The sequence below is a fragment of the Streptopelia decaocto genome (assembly GCF_964273445.1).
Source record: "Streptopelia decaocto genome assembly, chromosome: 5".
In the NCBI taxonomy this organism is placed as follows: Eukaryota; Metazoa; Chordata; class Aves; order Columbiformes; family Columbidae; genus Streptopelia; species Streptopelia decaocto.
The window spans coordinates 16471921-16493877 of NC_138659.1; the positions used below are offsets into that span (position 1 = coordinate 16471921).

Genomic DNA, 21957 nt, shown 5'->3' on the forward strand with positions numbered 1-21957 from the left:
ATCTTTACTCTTTAATACCATCTGCAAAATAGGTCCTTGTAGAGAATGCCCTGGGTAGATGTGAGATGCTTTTGAGTTTGGTTCGTATTGGCCTTGCATCTCTTGGAGGGTGCTGAGAGAGGAACCCACCAAAATGCGGGTCTGTGGCTATCCTTGTTCCTTGAGTGTAGAACTAGGGTGTTTCACCTCTCCAAGTTGTTACTCCTGGCTCTCTGCAGACCTGGTTCACTTCCTTTTCCCTCTGCCATCAAACATCATAATTGCAATTAAGACAAATGCTGAAAGCCTGAAAGACAGAGCAGCAGGTTCATCTTCATAGAGGGAATGGTTTTAGCACTTAAATGCTCATGTGTCCCCAAGTCACAAAGGTAACACAGGAATCCTCTTTCTGTTCAGGATTTGGATGATGATGAGTACGAGCTGGGGAAGCCCAAGAAGCAGCGGAGATCGATAGTAAGAACGACGTCCATAACCAGGGTCGGTGGAAATTAGTTTTACTAACACAGATGGGGTTTGGCGAGGACGCGCAGTGCATGTGGCTTATGGGAGCAGCAGCACCAGACGTGCTGGCCCAGCAGAGGGCTTGGGAGTACGATTGCAGCATGTGGAGAGTTAGCAAAAGCAGCCAGTTCAGGGAGTGGGACTGTCCAAGGTGTGTGCATGTGCTGTCATCTAAGTGTATGAAATTCCACCCCTGTGAAGAAGCCATTGCAGGATCCATGCTCACATAAATCCTGGAAGTAGCTTTAAGGGAAGGAAAGCTCTTCTGTTTGTGCTCTGTGTGGGAGAGGCCAGTGGGACGGTTTTAAAATGAAGTAGCTCAGAGAGGGGCTGGAGCTTGACAGATGCATGTGGTGCTGAGGCAAAAGAAATAGCTGGATATTGAAAGCTTCGGTAAGTTGCATGCAGCTATCCACCGTCTCCCAGCAAGCATGTCTATGCCTGCAAGGCTGCACTTCAGTGTGGAGCAGTGACTTGTGTTTGCCCGTGCCATAATGCAGCTTTCTGCATATGCAAGTGTTTATGCATGCCTGTGATGACAATAACTCAGAATCACCAGGACAGGCTAAGGTTGTTTTTGGAATTAGGAGTAAGTTTGGAGATCATCGTACCTCCTGTGAGGCTGTTTCTGAAATCCATGTTTTGATAAGGTCTGAAATAAACCCTACTTTGACATGAATCTGGCACAAAAAAGACCCTGTGAGACCAGGAACATGCTAATTCATGTCCTTGGTGTCCTTAGTATTATTTTCAAGAGGCAGGGACCAGGCAGGACAAAATACACCACTTGGTTATTAAGCAAATAACTTCCTCATAATAACATCTTTCTAGCCCCAACCTCTGAACTGATACTGAACCTGCAACATGTGGGGTTTTTGCAAAACTGGGTTTGATGCTGCCAGTTAGCATCAACCCAGCTCCAAAACAGGCCTCCTGTCTGCCAGCTGTCAAACCATTAATGCCAGCAAACAGCTCTTGCCATGTCACCTGAGCTACTGTGTGATGGATGGTTCTGCTTGGCATCCTGAGCCAGAGGACAGCTCAACCTCACAAGTGCATTGGGGACAGAAACAGGGCAGTCTTTGGAGAGTCTCGTCTGAGGCCTGGTGGATTTATTTCACCTAAATTTCGGCAGTCTAGAAGGTGGTTGCAGCTCGCAGGATCCAAGTTCAGAGGTAAAGGGTTAGGTTTGGAGGCATGCGGCAGTGTGAAGTGTCTGAGGCCAGAGTGGGAGCAGGCAGTTGGACTTCCAAGAGCAGCTCATGTGAGATACAGGAGAGCCAGAAAAGAGCAACTTCCTTCACGTAAGAGTGGCTTGGTGCCAACCATTTTCTCCTCCCTTTCCTCCTGATGCAGGGATGCCACCTCAAATGCTCTGTGCCAGCACTCACACCTGGCCTATTCTTATCTTTCTTTTCTTCAGAATGTATAACCTAAATACATACTAGGTTGCACAGTGATGGATGGAGAAGGGCTGGGCAGCTCATGGCAAATCTCAGCTTTTTGGTCCTGCAAGAGAGAGGGAGCCCTTGGGGGCAAGGAAACACAAAGGCAGTGCAGCGTTTTGGCTTGTGTTGTTTTGGACTTGGTGCCTGCTGTGTCCAGGATCTGGGGGTATCAGACTCAGCATTTTTCTGATAGGCAAGTGTTGAGAACAAGCCCCACAACTTTTCAACGGTGCTGCTAGTCAAATAAATGAGCCTGCCAGGATAAACTGCAAGCTCCTGGAAAAATCAGTGCTTTATTTGTTAGAAAACACATTTGTACTTTGGGTCAGTGGGTAGATGCTTGTGTTGGCTCACCCTTGTTAAGAATCAGAAAAGCTGACTGTCAAATGTTTGCCAGAAATATATCAAATAGATACAGGAGGCGATCTGGCAGGTAAAATACTTCATTATCCATTGTGTGTCCAACCAAGAGTGGTGTGCCGTCCGTCAGGTCCAGAAGATTAATAACGCTTGGTGGAGTGGGACCTAGGTTATTGTAATGCAGGAATGAAAGTATCATACATGGGGAAAAGCTGATTTTGGCATAAGAACAGCAGAGGCTTAGTTTGTGGTGCCAGGAGCTGTTTGATTGAGGCCACAACTAGAGCACTAGTGTCAGATATGTTTGAGCTTCTTGCAGACTGGGAGAAAACAGTTCACTTAACACTTTACTCATGTAAAAGTGTCTTTGACTTGCAGCAACAAAACTTCAAGCAGAAGGTTGTGGCACTGCTGAAGAGGTTTAAAGTGTCTGATGAGGTAAGTAATTAATTCTGTAAGCCTTCTTGTCTTGTGTGTTGCCCTCTGCTTGGTGCATCTTGCTTTAGTCTTCAGGAACATTTTCCTGTTTCCTTCCTCCAGTTCCCTTCCTTTTGTTTTCAAGTCTGCAGTGGATGTGACCTCTCCTTATGCCCTGGCCTTGCACAGAGGCTTGAGGGCCAACTTTAAAATGTCGTAAGACATTTTCTACATCATGTTTTACCAAGAGCAGATTTTGGCAACCATGTGTACACTCATTAGTTTTGCAGACTGCTTTGAACCCTTTGCAGGCTGCTTTGACCCTTTCAAAGGCAAGTCGTCTATGGTGTATATTGCTTGTGAAGTTAAATCCCAGCCTATTTGATCATGTTACTAGAACAGCCAGGCAAGACATTAAAAACTTGGATAGGGAACACAGGTCCACAGGAGAGTCAGCTGTCTGGTCAGAGCTGAAAAGGAAAGAGATCCAGGACCCAAGAAACCTGTGTAATGTTAATATAAAACCAGTTAAATCTCAATTGGCTTTATGGCTTTGGGCTCATTTTGTGGCTTGTGGGAAAGAGTAACTCCTCATGCTTTCTTACCCTTCCAAACAGTCCTGTTAGCTTTGCTGTTCTTCCCAAGTTAGCTCAGCAGAGTCAGCACCCATAGCTGAGGTCTCAGCCAGCTGAGCTGCCACTTTTTTTCTGGAACTGCCATTCAAAAAGCAAGCCCTGAACTGTGCACAGCTGCCTGTTTACTCTGGTGTATCTGCAAAGCAACCTGTGCAAGTTTTGTGTGAGATACCTGTTCTCTTCGGCTTTGTGTGTGGCTGGCATCTGATCCTTGTTGGAGTTTCAGGTGCCTCTTGTGGACAGTTTTGTCATTTCTAACTGCTTTGGTATCAAATCAGGAGGTGTCATGGCAACTTTTTCAGTAAAACCCAAGACGGGTTACACTGGGAGTACTGCATTTCTATGTTTTTTCTAAGAAAACTGGAGCTGCATTAGGGACCTTTTTAAAGCTTTGTTTATAGAATAGGGTTGAATAATGGACATCTCTGGCTAATAGCTTGTTAACCAGACACTGACAAGCTTGACCCAAGCCCCAAGCACTTCTCTTAAAGTTTCTGTTGGATGTAGTATCCTTGCACTAGGAACAGAATCTTACTCACCAGACTGGTGTGCTGCCATCCTTGGTGGACCTCAGGAGATGTGGGCTCGGTCTGGCTCCTGGCAGAATCAGTGATCACTGCTTTTGTCCTGCATGCAGGTCCTGGATTCAGAGCAGGACCCGGCAGAGCACGTTCCAGAGGTGGAGGAGGACTTGGACCTTTTGTATGACACACTGGATATAGAGAACCCTAGTGACAGCGGGCCAGAAATGGAGGATGATGACAGTGTCTTGAGCACTCCAAAGCCAAAGTTAAAGTAAGTGTGGGGTGGCTGATTCTGGGGCAGAGAGAGACCATGCACAGCGTCAGTGCAGATTAGATTTTTTTTTTTTTTTTTTTTTTTTTCTTTCCCCACCTCTCCATCTTGTTTTTTTTCCTCTTCTTGACCTGCCCTGGTAGCCCAAGTGTGTGCTGTTACAATGTGAATGACTGCTTGTGAGCTGGGGGTGTTGGTGGGGGGTGTGACTTCCCTTCAGTCTCATTCCATTCTTGTTCCCTTTGCAGATGTTCTGCCTGCCCCACCACCTGAGCGCAGGGGTAGGAATTGCTAACAGGCAGTAGAGTTAAACTCTGCATAGGTATTTTGAAGATGTGTTAGAAACAACCAGAAAATCTGTGCTGAGGCAGAAGATGCAGTTGGAAACTTCAGGATTAGAGGCAGGGATGGACAAGGCAGACTCTGTCTTTCTGGAAAAGCTGAGAAGACCCTGTGTGGAGTCTTTGCAAGGATTAAGGAAGCGGAACTGTGGGAAACAGAGGAGCTCATCAGGGCCAAGGAGACTGACTGCAGCACACGTAGATACACACAAGCCTGTTCAGAAGCAGCTGTTGTGGGCACTGATGTGTGAGCAACCACAGGACTATGGAGCTGGGCTGGGGATCGCTGGCTCAGGGTCTCAGGCAGATGCAGAACCCCGAGCTAACAGAGCTGTGTCATGTCCCTGCCAAATAAAGACCAAAAACGTGAGACTGAGCCATGCTCATGCTTCTGACTGACATGTGGTTGTATGCTCTGGCCTGTATGGCTGTATAACAAGCAGAGCCTACCCCTGCAGCTGGTCAGTACAGTGTCTGCTAAATGCCAGCTAATTACCAGTGTCATAATATCCTAATTAATGTAGAATAACCTAGTTGGGCTAAGATTTTGAGTTTGGAGTGACTTATTTCCTGTCAGTGAGCCAGAAGGTGTTAAGGATAGACTGGTGGTGAGTGCAGTGGTGACTGCAGCAGTGGTGAGTGATGGGGCTGGTGGCTTATAAAGACATTTGGAACTTCACCCAATATATTGCCAGTTGGTAGGCCCTACCTTGAAGGAATTTGAAAGTAAATGTGTTGTGGTAAGCAGCTGCTTTGAAACAATCCAAAATGTTGTACTATACACACTGAGAGCTCATATCTTGTTCCCTGGAGCTGAGTAGGTAACTGTTCTGGGATGTGTGGTTGCTGGAATATTGCTGGAATAAGAACTTGCTGTGTCTGGTCCTGGGGAGACACTTTGTGGTTTGCTGTGTTCAGTTCTTGTCTTTGTATCTTGAAAGGGATGCGATAAATGCTGATGCTTGTAGGCAGGTTTTCCCTTCAACAAAAAAAAGAAATCAGTTCCTTAAATGGTAATTAAGCCTTGTAGCCTGGTGTGATGAGCTGCCTTTTCTTGTGGAAGCGCAATCTGATTGTATGCGCTACCTTATCTTACTGAGCAAATCTGTAATTGGATCCTAGGGCTGGCAGCCAAATCCAGATGGCAAGCTGGAAATAAGATGCGTATTCGCACCAAGAATCGCTTACCCACAGGAGCAGAATGTCTGTAGGGGCAGTAGCTCTACTTACTGTATTTCAGTTGAGCTAGAACCTCTCTGGAGTGGCCTGTAGTTCAATCAGCATTTGCAAAGCTGAAACAAGAATTGCAATGTGAAGCTTTGCACCTGGTGCTTGGGATAGTGAGGATACCACTGCTTGTGTGGGGTCAATGTGGGTTCTCTTCTGCTGTGGGAAAATGCTGGACCCACTTGTCCTGGATTTTATGGAAACTAAAGTTGCTGTTTGGTGTGTAGTGTCAGAATGTGCAGGTGTTCTGAGTAAGAGCTTTATAATATGGTCTGTTGTGTGATGGGTGACCTGTTGGATCCATTAGATGGATGTTGATTGGTTAATATGGGGGCTAGACAGGGCTCCCTGGACTTTCTGGGTTTTCTTGCTGTCCTGGACACCTCCCCATGGTTTCAAAAGTAGCCTATAAATTTTACTGGAACCATTGGGGAGCAGTAAGACACCCTGAGAACAGTTATGTTGCTTTGCTGTGAATGTGGTGGGCTTTCTCTCTTGGTGTTTTTAATAATATGCAACTGGTTTTGCTTTCCTTATTCAGACCTTATTTTGAAGGACTGTCACACTCCAGCTCTCAGACAGAAATTGGTAGTATCCACAGTATCAGGAGCCAGAAGGAGCCATCAAGTCCTGTAAGTCATGTTTCTAGAAGCTTGTCTATCTGCAGGTAATATAGCAGACCTGCACTGTCTCTGTTTGCATGCATCAATTAAAGTACCTTCTCTGATCTCCTCCAAAGACTTTGATGCGGAGATATGAATATTTTGCTAAGACGACATGTTGTTGTTTTGGGGGGTGGTGGGGTTTTTTTATTTTAAACCAAGTATTAACTCAAGGGGACATCTTCATGTTACGTACTGAATACTTGCTAATGGTATGAATAGCAAATCAGGCACATAGAATATCAGTCCTATTCCAGGGCACTTCCTTGCCTGTGCTGTTGGTTGTGCATCAGCTATTGCTTTGCCACAGCCCACACTGTGTTCGGTCCTGGTGTGACCAAGAAGCACTTCTGGTCATTCTCTAGGGCTGTGCAATGTTTAAGCAGAGAAGTGTGTCTTTTGAAACACCTGATTTCAGAGAGTGTGGCTGAAAACCATGCTGGTGCCGTATCTCCTAATGATTTTTCTCTTCTCAAGCAGGTAGAAGTGCCTGAAAAGACAAAAAGTCTTGGAACCAAGCATGCAGGGGACAGTATTTCTGACACTGTCTGTTATGTAAGTTGAAAATGCACTTGTTAATGTTCCTCCTGTCACTTTGGGTGTCAGCTGTGGACTGCAGTCTGTGGCATGTCTGTGCATTCATACAATTGCACAAGCAACATAACTTCCGTAGGTAACGTTAGCTGCAGTGATGAAAATAATGCTGAGTTCTCCTTCTGACCTTAGTTGTTGGAGGTTCTTGTGTTTTAACCTTTTGAAACTGAAATGAGACCTGTTTAAACAGCATTTCTCTTGTTTTGAGGAAGGCTGGCCCAAAGTGCACTACTGAGCACGTGTATCGTCCTGAAAAGTGTTTTTCAGGGCTGTTCCATTTCATAGGGAGTATTTCTTCAAGCTGAATTGGCAGAAATCAAGCTGGTCCTGGGGTAAAAAAATCTCAAAGCTCAGGTTGCTCTTCCAGGGACATGCAGTTTGTAACATTTTTCCCATGTCTTTCTCCCTCTGCTTAGTTCATCTGGGTGAGCTGAATTAATCTGTGTTGCATGAGGAGGCATGTTCCTGGCTTTGAGCTGGGGAGATGCCTGTTTGCTGTGGTGTACCTGAGCACCTTTCCTACCCCCAGCTCGCTTGTGAGGCAGAGCTGGGAACTGGTAGCTCCGGAGAGCCCTTATGGTTTCTCCTTTATGGCAGTGAGCGGCATGTCTAGAAGAGTGTGCTCCAGACAGAGATGAACGTGGTCCCTCCTGCCAGCCCTTGTGGTGAGACAGAAGGGAGGGTTTGTTCCTGATGACTCTGTTCCCTGTGTTTTTGCAGGAATCTAACCAGCAAGCCGAGGCCCAGGAAACTGAACTTCCCATGCCAGATGTGTTTGTCGAGAAGCTCCCACCCAGTGGGAAGATCACTAAGACAGAGTCCCTCATTATCCCGTCCACCAGGTAGAGTGGTGATGCAGCCCTGCCCCTGTTGCAAGGCTGCTTGGGAAGTCACAGACAGCTTGCTAGCATTTGTTCAGGGTGGCCTTAAGCCACAGACTGCAAGGAGACCCTCCTTGTGTTCAGGCACTGAACTGAGTACTTGATAAATGAATGCTCAGAATCCTGAAGGGCAGCACTGCTCTAAGATTTCTTGTGTCTCCTGTGTTGTAACCATTCCATGTCCAAGGAAGTTTTTATAAAACCCTGGAGATGCTTGCTTGAAGATACTGTTGTAAAGTCAAAGTCTGATGCAGATTTTGGCCTTAAATGTGGTTGTCAAGTCTAACCTATGTCCTGTTAAACCTTCCCAAATAGGGTAGTGAATGTGGGCTTCAGCAACCCCACCATATAGTTCTCCGGTCATTTGCAGGCAAATAGATGTTCTTTCAAAGTGGTGTTGCTGTGCTGCTTTTGCGTGTGTGACTGCAGTTTGCATGGCTGGATCCTATTATGCTGGTGTAGCAGTAACAGGGTGATGTTGTGTGTCTCAGCATGGGCTGTGGAAATATGCCTGGGACTCCTGGGAACATGTTCTGTAGCTGAACTGTGTGCCCTCCACTATCAGAAGCAGAATTAGTAGGTCTCTAGCTCAGATCTATGTACACAATTCCCCAATGCCTCCACTCACATTGTTGTCAGACTGGGTGATCTGGGATTTGGGAGGTGTACATCACTCAGATATGAGCCAGCTCTGGAATGCAGGCACATCTCTCCAGCAGGTCTGAAGGGAAGCAGACGGGACGTCGGGGAAGGAGCACGTCTCTGAAGGAGAGGCAGCCAGTGAGGCCACAGAACGAGAGAGCGAACAGTCTGGACAATGAACGCTCTCCAGACACCCGGCATCACTTACAGGTGTGATAAAGATTCCTGTCTCTGCAGCCACTTGTAGTTTTTCCTCTTCTCCAACTGCCTCCTGTGGTCCCTTTCCTTGTGGTCCAATTGTTGTCCCTGCTGGAAAGAAACTGGGCCCTGCAGCTTCAGGAAGGAGGGAATTTGTCTTGGCTGATAGTTTATCTTCCATCCAGTCTGCTGGGTTTCGCCAGCTTTGTCAGCCTGCCATAAACTGAAAACACTGGAACAGATTGTCATTATTAGAAATGAACACGGGTCTGTTGAGGAAATTACTCCTTTGAAATAAGTCAAATTGCTAGGGATTGCAAAAGGGGGCTGACGTGCAGAGCATGTATGCCATGCTTTTGTTAGCTGCAGGGCTCACTTAATTCCCTTGTTGGAGACTGTTCCTGGCTTTTATGAATCCAAAATTCCTTGGGCTACTGTTAGCTGATATGAAGTGATATAAGTAAAAGTGCATGGCAGAAGGAGTAATGGCCAACAAAACGAAGCTGGCTAATGGAGGAGCCTGCAGAATAGTGCAGTATTGAAGAAGCCGATGGGTGTCAGTCCCAGCAGCTGGCAGGGCTGCCTGTATGCCTTTGGTGACAGGGTGACTGAGCACTGGCCAGCCACGCACAACCACCTCTCATGAACTGCAAGAGGCGGAGCTGATGGCTTAATGATTAGAGCTGACATCTCCTACTGTTCTCTGTGTCTTTATTTCCAGATCCCCAGGAAAACAGTGTATGACCAACTAAATCACATCCTGGTTTCCGATGATCAGCTGCCAGAAAACATTATTCTTGTCAATACTTCTGACTGGCAAGGCCAGGTAAAGGCAGGAGACGTTACCTGAAGCACAGTTCTCCTTCACTGTTCCTCCTCAGGAATGGACAGGCCTTGAGCTCTACCACTAACCAAGTAGGTTCTGCTGCTTGGTTGGAAGAGCAGTGGTGGTGCGTGGGGGCTGGCAGCATACTGAGTGTTCAGTGCCTACAGATTGGATTTCATTTGACCAGGCGATGCTGTGGATCTTGTCAGTCTTTGCCACCTGAGTCTTTCTGCAGAGGTTTTTTTTCTTCTAGGAAATGCCATTCCGTCTGGTTAGCAGCACTCTGGGAATGGCTAGACACTTGCACTCAAGAGCCCGCCTCTCAGCTGTGGTAGACTGGGGCAAAGGAAGCAGGGAGGACTGACCTGTGGTTTAGACTCAGATTTCTAGGCACAGGTGGTCAACACAGGAGAAAATATTTCAGGTCAGCTCTGTTGCCTTGCATGCACACTTGTGATTCCTGTCCACAGGTACGTCACCTTATCTTTTCTGAGTTGAGCGATAGTTGTGTTAAGGAGAACCCTGAGCAGTGCCTGCTTATGCTGGCAACATGGGGGAGTTTGTTATGAGTTTGGAACAACTGTTGTTCCTTTCAGAACCGTAGTCTGAGAAAGCAATAAAATACATATGTAAGATAACCAGTAAACATGCTTGGTGGTTGTCACCAGTAGAACTTATGCCGGGCTTGTGGAGCTATGTTGTCTGTTTTGGCTTTCTGCTTCTGGAAGAACCAGGGTCTCATTGTCTGAGAGAGGAAAAATACCAACTGAGCTAGTGGTTCCAGTTTCTCTATACTTGGAAGACAAAGAAGTGCCTTCTAGAGATAGACAGAAAGCATTGTAGGTTGTCTTCCAGTAGTTTTAGCACCTTGTGCCTGCAGTATCAGAGGACATGAAGATAATGTTGACTGGGGTGTACAGAGTAGTGGTGCAGAACCTGAAAGTGTGAGATAGTTGCTGAGTCTCACAAATATTATGTCCATGCATACCTAAGATGTGTGTTCACTTGTTTCCCATTAGCTGCATGAAGGGGAAAAAGTCCCTCATGAAGAATATGTGTGCTGGTAGCACCCTTCCCTTTTTTAGTGCTTGAGGGTGGGTGGAACGTTGGGTTTGTTGAAGTCCTTTTGAAATACAAGATGTAACTGCAGTTCCAGAAGCAGATGAGTAGACAGCATCTGCTCTTACCCAGTGGCCTTCTGCTGCTGCCCTGCTCTCTATGGCCATAAAGCCCCCGCTGTTCTAGAGCTGTTGTTGCCACGCTTTGGATATAGTGTTGGTGTTTGCCAAGAAGGTGCAATGTTTCCATTTTCCTAGAGGAAGAGCTCTCCTTTGGGTGATACACAAGGATGAGGTATTTGGGGAATAGCTGTATCTCTTAAAAATTGGGCTTGGGGAGAATGCCCACGCTTGGATGTGAGAATACGTAGGAGGCTGGGGGAGGCAGATTTTCTTCTTTAACAAACTGTAGCAAAAAAAGGACTATAAAATGTTCTGTTCTCTCCTCTCCTCAGTACCTATCAGATGTCTTGCAAAAGCATACCTTGCCAGTGGTCTGCACATGCTCCTCAGCTGATATTCAGGCAGCTTTCAGCACTATTGTCTCCAGGATACAGAGATAGTAAGTTCTCATCATGCTTGTGTTGCTTGTCGAGTCTCAGCTCCTGTGCTGCAGTGTCCAGGGAGTTTTCCATCCAGTAGCTGAGAAATGCTTCTCCCTTCCAATGATTCTCCCCAATCTACTCTCCTGAAGTCAGAGTTGTGTGGCTCTTCAGCACTCGCCAGCTCTGCAAAGTTATTGCTGTTCTGCTGCGTGTGTGAGGATACAAGTCTCCTTCAGTCAACACTGGTGGTTTTAAAAGCTTGTGCTTTGGAGGCTGCCTCGTAGGTCAGATCTAATAAGCAGTAAAACATGCAAATCTAATAGGTAGTTTTTTTCAATAGTTCATGCTTCCCCCTCCCACATAATTCCTAGATTAGTTCCTCAAAGCATTCCCTAGATACCTACTGCAGGCTGCGGATACCTTGAGTATGTTCTCTGACACAGCAGTTAGTTGCAATAGGTACAGCCTAACCTAGATAGCTGAGTCTAGCTCTTTAGATAATCAAAATGTGTGAAAGGAGGAGCAAGGAGACCAATTAAGAAAGTTACTGAACAATGTTAACATTTTTATTAATAATGTTTTAAGCTGCTGGTAATCATTGTCTTGTGTATTGAATGAGCTCTCTTGTGCTGTGGCTGTTATTAAACACTGGGTTTTTTTACTTGTTCTGCAATAACTGGTTGGAAGCACAATTGTGAATATGTTTCATCTTTTTCCGTCTAGCTGTAACTGCAATTCACAGCCTCCAAATCCAATTAAAATTGCTGTGGCCGGAGCCCAGAATTACCTCAGTGCTGTATTGAGGCTCTTTGTAGAGCAGCTGTCTCACAAAACCCCAGACTGGCTTGGCTACATGAGATTTTTGATCATCCCTCTAGGTAAATAAGGAGCAATTTTTCTTCACAGAAAGATGAACAGGTTAAATGTGATGTGTTCCCTTGGGAGAAGCCCTCCTGGAAGCTTTGCCTAGGTATATGGCTGTGAAATGAGGCACATGTCATTGTGTCATGCTTGTGGTGCTGCTCTCGTGTGAGTGAACTTCATCTTTAGGTGCTTGATGGCAAAGTCTGCTGGTAAACATTTCTTTGAAGCAAGGGGTTGAGTACTTCATTCACATACAGGGAAACTCTTATGTATCTTTTTATCATGGTACAATGAATGCATAGAATAATGTTCTGCAAGCCCTTTCCCTGGCTGAAATATTAAATTCATTGGGCACCATGTTTCCCAAAGTGATAACCATTCTGGCCTCCCTGAGGCCAACACAGAAAATATTAATGGGGATGAGGGTGTGTGTGAAAATTTAAAGACTCTGAAACTGCTGAGACTTCATTTAAATCACATGTATCTTTTGACCTTTCCTTTACATGCTATTCTCCTTGGGTTTTTCACTCAGTTTTCCAGCATTTTATCTCTGCCCTTCCAGCAGCTCAACAAGCCTGCCTGGCTGGGAAAGTACCCAGCTTGGATCACTGTGCTGGGGGAAGTTGAGTGGACTGATAATAACATCAGGGGTCATCTTGTAGTCAGAAATGTGAGGAATGTCACAGCGATGAGGCCTGGGAAGCCAAGTGATCAGTGGTTCTTGTGGGCAGGAGCATCTAGGCAATGCCAGTGGTGGTGCCAGAAGCTTGTCTAGTCTGAGACTTGTGGGAACAGGGCTCTTAGGTGATGTAGGCAACAGAAAACTTGAAAGGTACTTTTTCTCAGTGTATTCCAGTCTTCTAGGTTTGGGAGCAGCTGATGGCAGTTGCTGTGGAAGTCAAAAGCTGCATCCTGGCACCATGAACAGTGGCAGGATTTGTAGAAGTCAAATGAAAAAGGTAGAGGAAGAGAGCTGGATTCTTCTGTCAGGAAGGTGTTTAGTTTCCAAAGTGGCTGTCAGGAAGAGGAGAGGGAGCCCTTTAGGGAGTAAAACAAAAACAACAAACAAAAAAATTATGCAAGGTTTAATGTGCTCTGAATGAGAGTCGGTGTGACCAAGGACTTCGGTCCTCACAGTTCTGAAGCAGTTCCATTATCAAAGTCCTTTGTTCTGTGGTATGTTTTTAATTATCGAAGTAAGTTATAAGATTAAAAAACAACCTAAAAACATGCTGAATCTTGTGTTTCACTTTAAAAGAGAGAATATTTTCAAATCATTAAAGACTGTAGGACAGAAAACTCTTCTTCTGAGGCCAGGAGACAGAAATGCCATCTCCCTCCTGCTCAATAAAAGTATAAAGTCAGATCTCCATCTAGGGCTGGAGGCTGGACACACAAACGTTCTGCAAGGAGGTCTTTCCATGCCCATAGAGGAGCCATCAGGCTTATCTAGCACAAGCAGGGACCTGATGCATATGCCCTGTAATCCTTGGACTCTGCCTTCTGTCTTTAATTACAGCCTATCAGTTGAACTTATAGCCCTTCTCCATTGATTAAACAAGCCTCCCTGGGTGTTTTTTCCTGGATGGGGACAATTGCCTCTTCTCAGTATCACAGAACAGCCGTGGTGTGTGAATGGTGTTTGGAGGAAGGGGTCTGTCTCCTCTGGACAGGGGTGACCTGCAGGCAGGGAGAGCTACTGGGAAAGCTGCTTGCAAAGCTGAGACTGAGATGGAGAACCCTGGGGCCTCTGTGTCTTTCAAATCATTTATTTCCTCAGCAGTTTCCCAGTCCTGTTTTCTTTGGCCTTTTAGAATTTAATTTGGTGCAGAGGGGAAGACAGAGGTGTCACTGAAAGATACTAATGGTATTGAAGCAGCCTCCCTTCTAGAAAGTCTATTTGCATGCTCTTGTAGAGATAAGCTGGACTAAATTACTTGGTTATAATTGAAGAAATTTATTTCTGGGATGTCTAGTATAGTTTTGATTTTGGAATTTGATTCCTTAGAGATAAAAACATACTTGCGTTCAGTGCTGGGAAGAACAACTGTCATGTGTTCCTTTCTTTCTTAGGCTCTCATCCAGTGGCCAAGTATCTGGGGTCTGTAGACTATAGATACAACAACTTCTTCCAAGATCTAGCCTGGAGAGATCTGTTCAACAAACTTGAAGCACAGACCACTGGTAAGACCATGTGTCTGTGTCTGGCCTGTATGGGATAAAAGGCTTGAATGAGCAATTTTAGCAAAGGTCAAGCAAATACAAGAAGAAGCAGACAAATGTTTATGTTCCTCTTTTCTCCTCGCTCCAGCACGTTCCCTTTTCAGATGCTGACCTTTGTATGTCCTCCACATGGTGGTTTGCAAACAGTTGTTGGCTCCCAGAGGCACTCGCAGCCTCTGAGTCACGCTGGTTTTACCTGGCTCTCAGCTTTGTTCTTTGATGTGGAGGTCTCGCTACCAAGTTCAGTACATTGCTTTGTTTGGCCCTTCAGAAAACTGTCCAGCCTAAAAGATTTGGAAAACTGGAAGCTGTGGGAGGATTAACTTCTGTTAGTTATGTATGAGAATGACCTTGACATTTCTGAAATCTACTGGCAGGATCTTTTTCATTAAAAAATAATTTTGTTCTTCACCAGTGTTATAAAGTAGGAGCTGACCTAGGTCAGATCAACAAGTTCCTCTTCTGATCAGAGTCTGTTCTGGGCCAGGATAAAGCCCAGGATAAAGTGTATTAAAGTACTGATTTGCTTAAAAAATTAACGATTACAGTTTTTTCATCCATTCCTTCAAGAATGGAAAGAAACGGGAAAGAGGAGGATTTGCATCTGACGTTAAGGGCTATATGAAGGCTTGAGGCTTGACTGAGGAGTGATGCTATCATGGCAGCATATCCCATAGAGAAATTTCACTAGAAGGAAAAAGCTTTGGAGTTTTTAGAGCACCATGAGGCTGGGGAGGTTGTGGTTTTAGTGTTGGAATTGCAGAGTGTCTGAGGCTGCCAGGATGCTCCTGGTAGTCCTCTAGCTGTGAGAGGAGAAGAGAGAGGCTTCTTCACAGGTGACTGTTCAGAGCCTTTTCCAGCAGATGGGAACTGGGATGGACAAGACCCTGGGCAGCCTGTTTGAAGGTGAAGTTCATCCTGCTTGGAGCAGGAGGTTGGACTCCACTTTTCCTTGACTGTAAGCTTGTGGAAAAACAGATGTCTGGAACTGATTTCTTTTAATTCCTTGCTGCACTTGAAAATATAGACAAATGTCAATACAGACTTTATTTTTTTCATCTGGGTTAGGAATACTTTGTTAGCTATAGAAATCCAGCTTGAGAGCCTTGTCCTTTAGTTGGTTGTATGCTGTAGCTCTTATTTGTCTGCATGCTATGAGGAAAATGCAGCCTGTTTTTGTGCAGTCCAGACTGTGTAGATTCTCCTGTGAAGGCATAAGATCTGGCAAAGAATCATAGTTTTTCACAGTTCGCTGTTCAAATACAAAGAATCTGGGTTAAAATGCCCATTAAGGTATGGAAGTGCCTGGTGAAGATTCTCACAGTTGAGGCTCCTTGCTTGAAACCACAGAAATATGGAAGGCATTTAGGAAATGTTGTCTTGTCAACTTGAATCAAACACAGTCTCACAAATCTGAAGCGTTCTTGCTGCTACAAGCGTGACTTTGTGCTTATCCAACCCTTGTGTGGCTCTCGGGTTTTCCAGTTAACTCAGGAAGGCTGTGAGTTCACTAAGGGATCAGGTAACTCAAATGCTGGTGTGAGTAGAGTTGCCGGCCAAGGCCCTGGGAAAGGTGGCTGGGCGCTTGCTTCTGCAGATACCTACAGGAAACGTGCAAAAAAGCCTCAAGTTGACTCTGGGTAGGCACACATTTTCAAATAAAAGCATTTTAACAAATAGAAAAGAACCATAACACTTCAGTCAGTCATGCTGTGTACAGATGTCTATCTAGTGTGCCTTCCAAATGTGTTCACCTCGGTGCTCCTGTAGGGTGTTTGGTTTTGGTCAGATGGCTTTACCGTGCTCTGGGGTGGGCTGCAGAGCTGCCTTTGGCAGATGCAGTTCAAAAGCAGCTGGCTGGGAACCACCAGCTGCTTGGCTAAGCACATGGGGGACAGTGCTGGTGATGGTCTGAGGTGTCACTTAAAATATTTTCTCTCTTTTGTTGCAGTTTCAGAAACACCTGATGTTGTGTCCCGGATAACGCAATATATAGCAGGGGCAAACTGTGCACACCAGTTGCCCATTGCTGAAGCGATGCTGACATACAAGCAGAAAAGGTAATGTCACTGACGTAACACTGACTTTTCTGAGTGAGCATCAGGTTGAAAGCAAAGTGCTTTTCTCATCAGTCTTAAAATCACTCAAATTATGAACACCTTGAGAGCCTTATGGTAGCCTGCACCCAGTGATGTGTGTGCCGAATCTGCAGCAGTGTGGTTCCTTTAAGTGCAGTGATTTCTTTGAGGGTCTGAAAGGCTTGGGCAAGTGGCAACTATGCAGGATTGGGGATGGACAGCTTGTATCTGCTTAGGTTATGGAGATCTCTTACCATAGAGACCTTAGGTCTGCAGCATTTTCCCCCAGAGTAACTTCCGTGACACCTGGCTTCTTTTACATGGGTATTGAGAGAACTGAAGCCCTTTTCTTTTGGAGTGTAAATAGCAGAGCTTCTCACAGGAGAGACAAAATCCTTGTTGATTGGCAGTTGCAGGACTCCCCAGGACTCATACTGGGGAGGTCTGACATTCACCAGGTTTTATTTCAGCTTCTCTTAAGGGATAAGCAGCCTGTAGGAGGGAGAACTGGGATCTGAAAACAAGATTCAGAAGGAGGTACAGCCTCATGTGGCTGTGGTCCAGGAAGAAGAGTAACTGTCACTGAACGGTAGAGATCTGTTGTTTCTGAAGCACAGAGGAGAATAATAGACTTCAGTAGAATCCAACTCAAATCCCAATAATTTCTGAGAGCAGGACAAACACTCAGCTTGTGTGATTTTTCTCTGTTAGGGACTAGCAATCCCCTATAAGGCATGGATGATGCTAGTTTTTAATTACTACCATCCCATGTTACATCTGATCTTTCATTTTTGGTCCATTAACATCCCTTATTGGTGCCTCCTTTGCGTAAGAACTGAGATGGATTAAAGGTGTAGGTAGAATCACTTTTTTTCATAGGATCACTGAATCATTTTGATTGGAAAAGACCTTTTTTTTTTTCTCTTTTTGGAAATGCTCATTGTATGTTGTTTTTTCATTCTGGTGCCTGCTCTACATTATCTTGCAGAAGTGATTCAGTAGAATTTAACCCATTCTTCATGCTCTCATAGGGAAAGTATTTCCAGACTGACTAGTCCACTAAAAAGAGTGCACCCTCTTCATGTGTTTATGAACTCCTGTAATGTTAACCCGATCAAGGTGAAGTTTGGAGAGCGACAGGGTACACGAAGCTCTTAGCTTCAATCTTTTATTTTGTTTTTGGAGTTCGGACTCCCCTAGTGCAGCGTGAACCCGGCTGCCTCGCCCTTCCTGCACACCCTTCAGTTGCTGCCTTCTGTGCTGGTTTCTGTTGCCTTCTCCATTTTGTTACAGTTCATTTTTGTCATTAACACATATTTAATCATGTTGAGTTTCTAATGTGCCCAGAAAGATCAATTTGGTGTTTTGTTGAAAAACATCTTAAATGTACTTCAGCAACATGCCCTTGCCCCCCCGGCAGTGTGCGTGACCACTTACCAAGGTCTGATCCATTTGGATTGGAGACCCTCTGGACTTGGCAGTGTCATACCTCAAGCTGTTGATGGGTTTCCATCAGACTGAAACCCTGCAGAAGGTCACTTGGAAGAGAGATTGCTGAGACTTTTATTCAGACTCGTGGCATAGCCTGTAGACTCTTAGTATCTCTGTTGTGTCCACTTTAAAATAACTTCTACTTTCAGCTGAGCACCCCATCGGCAAAACGGAGAGTGAGTTAGAGGAACAAGCTCTCCCATGGAGTAACAGGCAGTTATGTCCCCATGTGGCTTTTTCTAGAAATGCAGCTCTCTGTTGTTGGCAGCAACTTAGGGAGGGTATTGTGAAAAACAACACAGAAATTGTGTTTCCATTACTGCTACCTAAATGAATGCGTCACTTTGTAAGTATGATAACGTATTTATCTTTTTCTTTGGTTGCTTTCTAAAAGGAAAAAGAGCTTTCATTTTGACTTTACCTTAAGGTATCCATTCCTTTTAGGTTCCCTCTCCCATCTCCTATCTCTCTTTCCCCATGAACTGGTCTTTTGTGCCTTGTTTAACAGTTCCTGCAGGTCTGGGGTGCACAGTTTATACTTTAGGTTAAATTCTGCTCGCTGCTTTGAAATGATGGCATCTGCTGGCAGAACGCATTGTTGACAGTGAGGCTCTGCCTTTGCACCACACATATGGGTTCCCAGGGAATTAAGGGGTTAGTGAGAGAGTAGCTCTGAGCAGTAAAACACAGAGAAGAGTCTTCTTGTTGTTGTTTTTTTTATCTTCCCTTCCTGGCCATTTTAGGATATAGTGTAGCTCCAAAAGGATCAGAGCTGAGCAAAGGCTCTTCAGTTCCCATCTGCTGGAGCTGGAGTGCCGTAGGTGGCACTCAGTGGCTTGGGGTCGTGTTCAGCTCTGCAGTGCCCAAGTGCAGACCAGCAAATCTTCTCCCTGTAATCACAAAATTGAGGACTAGCCTCTTACCAGCAGGCTATCCCAAACGTACGAGACTTTTCTGAGCTTAAGAAAAGACATGTATGCTAGCAGTGGAGTTGTGCTCCATGAGCTGCCTCCAAGGCCCCCCTGCTCTGCAGGGTTCCCTGCTTCAAATGGTATGATTATTGGACATCATTATTTTGTCATCAGTTCACAAAGTTACTGCAGCACCCTCTCCCTCAAGGCCAGAGGTGAATGCGTTCTCCAAGACCAGCTTTCAAGGCAGCGGTCCATGTATAAAGAGCAGCGCTACCTACAAATTCGTTGTGAGACAAGTCTCCCAGCACCTTTGCATTTGCTCTGTTAAACAAGCCCCAGTGGTCCAAGGAAAGCCAAGCCAGTCTCTAGGATGTAGCTGTATGTGATGAGCTGCTTTATAACTTCATTGCCAGCCATCCCTGTTTTGACTTACCTCCGCTCTCCTTCCTGTCCCCTTGTTCTGTTTGTCATGCCGCAAGGTTGGCGCATGTACTGCCTGTGATGGGTTGCAATGGTGCGAAAGCTTTGTCCCATGTTGGAGCATCTGCTGACTTAACCTGAAATCAAAGGGGTTGGCGGTGAGGAGGGGGTTCAGGAAGGAAATGAATTGACATTTCAGCTCCTCCCCGTTACACTGGGTGACTGACTTAGTGAGCACTGGGAGAATTAGTGGTTAGTGAATTGTCAAAAAACACTGCAGTCCAGGCAACACCTGGGGAGCTGAGACCGTGGTGGCAGAGGTGGGCCTTTCGCCAGGAGGGGTGTATCATCGATAGTGGTATCTCTGCGTTGCTTTCTTGAATGAAGCCTTGCAGTATATGAGATCTGAGACTTGGCAGACACCCATTCCCAGTGTAGCTGGATTGCTGATCAGTTCTGTGAACCTGGGCTGCTGTCACCCACTGTAATTCAGTGTGCAGCACAGCTCTTGCCTTGTGGCTTCTGGGTAGCCCTTGCATGGGTCTGGGGAGCAGCTTGGCTCTTGGAAATAAAAGCATCACTTGTGTGTCAGGGTGAGAACTGGGTCGTTTTCTGCCATGTTACACATTTACCAAAGGCTCTTCACTCTTGTGTTGTAGAGCGCTTGCCCATCTCTTGCTCCCTGGAGTATGAGTGCCTTGGGTTGAAGGGTTCCTAGGCAATAGGAAGCAGGGTCAGCGCTGTTTTCTGCCTGCTGCCTGTCTCTGAGGCTCCGGAGGGTGGTGTCTGGGCAGAGTCCAGGTCATTTCCCTGAGTGCTGCTTTTAAAACACAGCCTGCAGTGGATGCTGAACACAAATACAGCTGGTGAAGATGGACCTGGTGCATCTTCTGGCTCAGCAGTGCCCACGTCATCTGGCTGGTTGCTGCATGAACCTCCTCGGGCAGCTGCTGGGAACATGACAGGAGTTGACTTGTGCCCCTTGCCTGGCAGAGCAGCACAGCAGAGAGGAGTCGAGGCTCGAGAAATGCTGGATGTCCTGTGGAGTGTGCCCATGGAGGGTGCTGGAGGGGAGTTTCGGGGAGAGCAGAGAGGCAACTCTTCTGATGTGTCTTGGGGACTTGGAGTTGCTTTGTCCCTTTGTTTGTTTTGACCACTGGACACTTAGTGGAACAAGGACAGCATTAGCCAGCAGACAGCTGCAGTTGCCCAGTGGGAAGGACAGATGCTTCATAACAAAGATGAACCATGGAGAGCTGTTGTTGGTACCTGGCCTGAGATGGCTTAGAGACCTGCTAGTCCTTCAGTGATAAAAATCTCCTTTTTCCTGTTTTTCCCCTGTGGGACTTGCCTGGAATAAAAGTAGTATCTGAGACCCTCCTGCTAGGAAATCACAGCTGTTTAGCTTCATTTGAATCCGGTTTGGTTTGCTTAAGTTTTAAATGAAATCTTACTAAAAGGCTAATAACTGGCATAACTGCTCTAAGAGTTTATTCAGTCCCTCTTACTGTAATCACAGAATGGTTTAGGTTGGAAGAGACCTTAAAGATCATCTAATTCAAACCCCCCTGCCATGGACAGGGACACCTGCCACTAGACCAGGTTGCTCAAAGCCCTGTTCAAACTGGCCTTGAAACACCTGAGTGCTTTGCCCCAGACATTATTCCTTCCCTTTGCCAGGTGGGTGACTCCTGGTGATGTGGCTTCTTCTACTTTCTCAGAGTCTAAAACCATGTAAATCTGTCTGTATGTCTTTGTTCAATCAAAATTAATTTAGTGGAGAAGGGAGGGAGCCTGCAAGTCCATTTCTGGTCAGTTTACCTTTGAAGGACTGATTGCAGGTAGATGGATTTTGCCCAAGCAAAAATAGTAATTGGACAACTCTCCATTCCAGGTAAAGATTTTCTTTCTAGCCTTTCTACATAGGTCTGTTTTTTGTTTTCCCTCAGATTCCCCTCACCCCTCCACTCCTCCCCCAGGATTACGGGAGTGAAGTGTCAGTAACACTCGTAAAAACCACAAACCAGGGTCAGGTCTGGCTTTAAATTATAGCTGAGAATACCAGGACCTTCAGAAATCCTATGGATACAACCAACACCTAGGACATTGCTATGGGGGTAAAACCTCTGCAGCCTAGGAATCTGTGCAGCCCGGGTAATATGGGGCAGCTGCCTTTCCAGGATGGGGATATTTTCATTACAGGGCTGTGGTAGGAGGAATAGAAGAGACCATAACCAAGGTGAAAGCGTTCTTTCTGGATTAATATTTTGGGATCCTAAAGGACAAGAATCGGGAAAGAGCATGAAAGAGGAAGTGGAGAAAAAGCACGATCATCTCATCTTCCCTTTCATCCACATGAAGAGCAACTGTTCTGATAAGCTGCATTTTCAGAGGCACATGTGCAAGACCAGGGTTCCCAAGAGGACATGTGACAGGACAGGACTAGCCGAGCTGACATCCAGCTGGATTGCTTCAGGAACAGTCTGTGCATCATTGTGAGCTGTGATAAATGGTGACTGAAGGAAATGATTTATTTCAGAACTGCCCGTGAGCTCTTCTCAGTGGGAATCTGAGCTCCCAAGGGGAATAAGAATGACTTTCCTGCTGAAATTGGGCATGGTTTGTTTTTGGAGAGCTTGGAGAAAAGCCATCCAGTAGCTGAAAGACAACAAGGTGACTATTGTGCTTCCCTCACTTGGTCAGCAGGACTTGCTTCTGCCTGGTTCTCAGCCCATGGAGCTGAAGAAATGAGAAGAAAGCTGAGCCTCTGTTCTATGTTTCTCCCAACAGCTCTGTGGGTTTCTCATTTCCCTTTGCAAAACTGGGGCTGGAAATGT

The 21957-nt window shown here is 45.8% G+C and overlaps 1 protein-coding gene across 6 annotated transcripts in view; it reads left to right on the forward strand.

Annotated features, from left to right (window-relative positions):
- Window positions 1-21957, forward strand: part of PACS2 (phosphofurin acidic cluster sorting protein 2) — a 75465-nt gene that overhangs the window by 36465 nt on the left and 17043 nt on the right. Inside the window, exons 7-18 of one of the 6 annotated variants that reach the window (XM_082054846.1) lie at window positions 397-477; window positions 2688-2747; window positions 3999-4156; window positions 6266-6356; window positions 6864-6941; window positions 7701-7822; window positions 8578-8713; window positions 9423-9527; window positions 11041-11147; window positions 11854-12008; window positions 14068-14178; window positions 16169-16277. In XM_082054846.1, the coding sequence (XP_081910972.1) occupies window positions 397-477; window positions 2688-2747; window positions 3999-4156; window positions 6266-6356; window positions 6864-6941; window positions 7701-7822; window positions 8578-8713; window positions 9423-9527; window positions 11041-11147; window positions 11854-12008; window positions 14068-14178; window positions 16169-16277 (1313 nt within the window). The remainder of the gene's footprint in view (window positions 1-396; window positions 478-2687; window positions 2748-3998; window positions 4157-6265; window positions 6357-6863; window positions 6942-7700; window positions 7823-8577; window positions 8714-9422; window positions 9528-11040; window positions 11148-11853; window positions 12009-14067; window positions 14179-16168; window positions 16278-21957) is intronic. The other 5 variants (XM_082054847.1, XM_082054848.1, XM_082054849.1 and 2 more) reach the window with 5 other exon arrangements.